The sequence below is a fragment of the Antrostomus carolinensis genome, unplaced genomic scaffold (genome assembly GCF_000700745.2).
Source record: "Antrostomus carolinensis isolate BGI_N321 unplaced genomic scaffold, ASM70074v2 scaffold37504, whole genome shotgun sequence".
In the NCBI taxonomy this organism is placed as follows: domain Eukaryota; kingdom Metazoa; phylum Chordata; class Aves; order Caprimulgiformes; family Caprimulgidae; genus Antrostomus; species Antrostomus carolinensis.
The window spans coordinates 2191-2436 of NW_010313483.1; the positions used below are offsets into that span (position 1 = coordinate 2191).

General features: G+C 65.0%; 1 protein-coding gene across 1 annotated transcript in view; it reads right to left on the reverse strand.

The window, feature by feature from the left end:
• Nucleotides 1–246, reverse strand: part of USP2 (ubiquitin specific peptidase 2) — a gene marked incomplete at its 5' end in the record, with an annotated part of 2680 nt that overhangs the window by 1286 nt on the left and 1148 nt on the right. The window contains one exon of the mRNA XM_029084833.1: nucleotides 69–133. Coding sequence (XP_028940666.1) covers nucleotides 69–133 — 65 coding nt within the window. The remainder of the gene's footprint in view (nucleotides 1–68; nucleotides 134–246) is intronic.

The following is a 246-nucleotide window of genomic DNA, read 5'->3' on the forward strand; positions in this document are numbered from 1 at the left end:
TGAGCCCCCGGGTTCCCAGCCCTGCTCCCAGCCCAGCCCTGCTCGCCTGTCCCCACAGCCCTGCTCACCACCAATGCGGCTGTCCTCCCTCTCCTGGTACCTCCTCCACATCTGGCGGCTCTTCTCATCATCACTGCAAGAGATGGCGAGACAGAGCAGTACTGAGCATGGCCTGGGGGATGCTGGCCCCCTTAACCCAGCCCAGAGGGACCTGCACAGTCACTGTCCCTGGGCCAGGCTTGCAGG